The following is a 3,896-nucleotide window of genomic DNA, read 5'->3' on the forward strand; positions in this document are numbered from 1 at the left end:
TGCTCACACAACATAGAGTGCTCTCAGTCAGGTTGCCAAGAGAGACACTCAGTGCAGTATTTTGCAAGGAGATGAATTACTTCACTGAGTGGGAAGGCTGTATCTAGTGTGTCCCTCTGTTGCACATTTTTCCACTGAAATTCTGGTGGTGGACATCTGAAGTTAGTGGTTTTTAGAGCAGTACTGAATCACAGTCTTCCTGCAGTAGTATAGCTTTAATGGCAGTCATGGACTGCATATCAACGCAGTCCTGACCCTTGGAGCCATGAAATATTCCTGAGCTATCAAGAAAACAAAACAAAACAAACAAACCAACCAACCCCCATAAAACCCCACAAAAACAAAACCAAAAAATCCTCACTATCTGGTGTGATATATAACCACTGGCCAATTTTTAAGTTTCTGTGAATCAAAAAGAAGAAAATTCATAACCCAGTATCTTACACTGTAAAAAACACCATATAGGTGAGCAGTTCTATTGCTATTTTATTTAAAACTATGTTTTTCAAGCTGCTTGATTTAAAAAGAAACTTCCTTTGCCATAATCTCCTTCACATGGAAAAATAAATTATCCAAACCATTTAGTAAAGAATTGATAAATTGCTAGTGTAGTTTTTTTATAATAACAAATTACTTCTGTGACATTAAGATTATATGAGCTCTTTTTAGTGTGAGACAGTTTCCATGAGAATAAAGTGTCCAGAGAAACATATCTACCATACTTTATTTTTTCATGAAGAACTGTAAACGTCCCATACCACTTGAGAGCTTTATTATGAAAGCCACACTTAAATATACACAAAAGATCTTAAATATAACTGTTGAGATACAGTTTAAGGTTTTTTCTTTCCCTGTCAAATATCTGATGCAGAAGAACGATACAGGTTTTAATAAATAAAACAGTCAATTATGATACGATGAAGATATCTAAGAAAGCTATTCATTTATATATATATAAAAACATCAGCATCTTTGTACCCTTCCCTGGGTATTGGAATGACAGGAGGTTGAGCCTTTATTTTTTTACTCACTTAGTAAACAGACTTATGTCTTCTGTTTGTACACAAACTTCTTAAAAACAGTATGCACATACTTAAAGGAAATAAGCTAATCTACATGAGGAAGAGCTACAGTATCATAATTTTATTTTGGACATTAAGTTAGCAGATATCCTCCAGCCAGACTGAAAACACCCATTTCATTACATATTGATTGAATTGCGCGCAAATAGTTAACACATGGCATGTCATTAATAGCATATTCCTAATTACTTTTTTGTTAAACATGAAAAATGAACTGTAATATCATTTTTTATTTCAAGTAAATAAGATACCATGCTTTTCTGCAAGAGCATTTATAGCTAAAGATGTAATTATCAAAAAACCAAGTTTTCATATGTTAAGATAGAGAAAATATTAATTCATGAGTATTTACAATCACCCATGTTTAAAAGCATTGCTAAGTTCTGTGTGCTTCCTTTTATTTTCCTATCAAGAAGCGTACATTCTTCCCCTTAAACTTCTGCTTCTAGACATTTTACTGTGGCATCAGGCTTGGTTTTAGATTCTTCTACCTTTTTTCCATTATTTGTTTCCTTCTCGGGTGTTTTGTCATTTGAATTGGCCTCTTTGAGAGCAGTAGTTTCGACCATTTCTTTTTGCTGATTCTTGCTTGAAAATGGAAAGTTTTTCTTGTACCTTTAAATAGAAAAAAGAAAAGTAAAGCAGAAACACTGGCATAGTTTGATACTATCACTCTAGAAATAAGGTGAAAAATATCTAGAATTAACTTTCTTTGCCATACTCAAATCTCACAGAGATCAGTGGTATGCTAGATTATTGTGCTTTTTCAGGCAGTGTCCTTTGTAAATAAAGAATTTTTTCTATTTTTTTCTTACAAAGCAGACAAGGTATATTCAGGATTGGTGGTACATAATGATAAAGCCGTCTGGGCTAGGATGTGAGAAATACAACTTTTTGGTACGATGTAATGATGCACTGGGTTGAAGATCTTTATGAATAACAAATGAGCTCAACAATTATTTTTTTTCTGAGCACGATAACAGTCCAAGAATAAAACCTTTTACCTTGAGTCTGATGTAAAAAGAGACAAGAATAAAACTGCATAAACAGGCTTATATTCAAACAGATGCATGCTTCAGTGTTGCTGTTTTGGCACACTTGGAAATATGTCACACTAGGCATGACTGACTAATCAAAAATAGGCAGTATTTGTCTTTGGTTCCTTTTCTAAAACAGGGAATAGCAACAGCGACAACAAACGTTATCTGCATAACAACAGCGATTGCGATTTTGCTCGCTGTGCTACACTTATGTCATTATCATTACTTCTCTGCTCCTTAGCTATATAGTTGAAATATTCACTGGTTGTACTCTAGGATTAAAGTCAGTCTGTAAGGGAAAAAAAAAGACAAAGAAAAAAACTTACTTTTTGATATAGCAGACTGCTAGAACAACTGAAATAATGAAGAATATGATTGCCAGTACAAGAAGTGCAGTGGGGATACCTAGACATAAAAGTAAGGTAAGCATAGAATTGTTGTATGTACTTAAGTCTGACTTTCTAAAGGCCCATGAGCATCAATTCAGATTCTTCTAAAAAAAGCCTAGTGTAAGAGGTACATAAACATCAAGTCAATAATGGAGGTATTAGGAATCTCAAAAGCTTAGTTACTACTGCTAATTTTTTTTTTTAAGAGAGACTAGAATAGGTATTTAGGCAACCCCTGACAGATGCCTTTCTAATCTGCTGATCAGAGGGGTTTTACAACCTGCTTAGAGAACACATTTCTGTGATTAACTATCCTCACAGCTAGAATGCTTTTCCTCATACGTAGCCTTTTTCTCAGTTGCTGTATATTAGGATTGCTTATTCACACCTCATATCTGGAGAACACCTCCATATCTGGAGAACAACAAATCTCCTTACAACTTTCTTGGCTGCTTTTGTTTTTAGGAGCCTGCTGAGTTTTCCATTACTCTGAGCACATGGTGTTTGTTAAGACTTTATCAGGAATTTACTTAACCCAAATCACACTAACCAGAATGAACTTTCACCATTTCATAATAAAATATTATCAAAAATTATACAATAATAGTAAGATCTTTCTTTTACTTAAAAATTATCTTAAAATTCTCTGCCTCATAAGCTTTGCTTTTGCAATACTGTAACACTCCCATTCTGCCCCCAGGTTCAGCTACATCAAAAGGGTAAACAAAAATAGCAGTAAATCGTTTTACTCCTAACATCTATGAGCATCTATCAGCTCTTCTGATTAAACAGCTACAATATAAGGCCTTTACCTCCAAAGACAATGGCGTCATTCTTAAAGGCAGCTCGGGAAGTGTAGTTAGGAGAGTCAATCGGTGAGTATTCCTCTGGCATTTCTGTAGTAGTCCCCTCTGTTGGTGATATAGTTTCAGTGATACATATTACACGAAATTTTATATTTTTCAGGGGTTGTTCTGACTCAGTCACATTGGGCACCGCTGTGATGGTTCCAGTCAAATCAGAGCCTGAATACGCAGTAAAGCCCGTTGATGCACTTGATGGAGGCAGTATGGCTGTAGTTGGATCTGGTTTACATGAGTCAATCTGAATATCTGCAGCAAGGAAAGGAAATACGTAAGAGCTGTGTCGGATGTTAGTTTTGTACCGACTGTACATACGTTTATAGAAACTGTTCCTCAGTCATTCCCTTCTGGAAATTATAATTTGTTTATTCGCAAAAGCTCTATCCAAATCAGGCACGCCTATTTCAAACGTGGCTACAACCCGGATTGTGCACCTTTTGTCATTACTCACACAGTTTAATGCTTCTTTGAGGAAGTGTGATGCTCATTTTATAATTGCATCCTAATGACAAGATTCCTGCT

General features: G+C 35.1%; 1 protein-coding gene across 1 annotated transcript in view; it reads right to left on the reverse strand.

The window, feature by feature from the left end:
- Window positions 1–1,513: 1,513 nt before the first annotated feature.
- LYVE1 (lymphatic vessel endothelial hyaluronan receptor 1) overlaps window positions 1,514–3,896 on the reverse strand; it is a gene marked incomplete at its 5' end in the record, with an annotated part of 4,988 nt that continues 2,605 nt past the window's right edge. The window contains 3 exons of the mRNA XM_010192188.1: window positions 1,514–1,697; window positions 2,449–2,527; window positions 3,324–3,623. Coding sequence (XP_010190490.1) covers window positions 1,514–1,697; window positions 2,449–2,527; window positions 3,324–3,623 — 563 coding nt within the window. The remainder of the gene's footprint in view (window positions 1,698–2,448; window positions 2,528–3,323; window positions 3,624–3,896) is intronic.

This window comes from Mesitornis unicolor, unplaced genomic scaffold (assembly GCF_000695765.1).
Source record: "Mesitornis unicolor isolate BGI_N332 unplaced genomic scaffold, ASM69576v1 scaffold53959, whole genome shotgun sequence".
Taxonomy (NCBI): Eukaryota; Metazoa; Chordata; class Aves; order Mesitornithiformes; family Mesitornithidae; genus Mesitornis; species Mesitornis unicolor.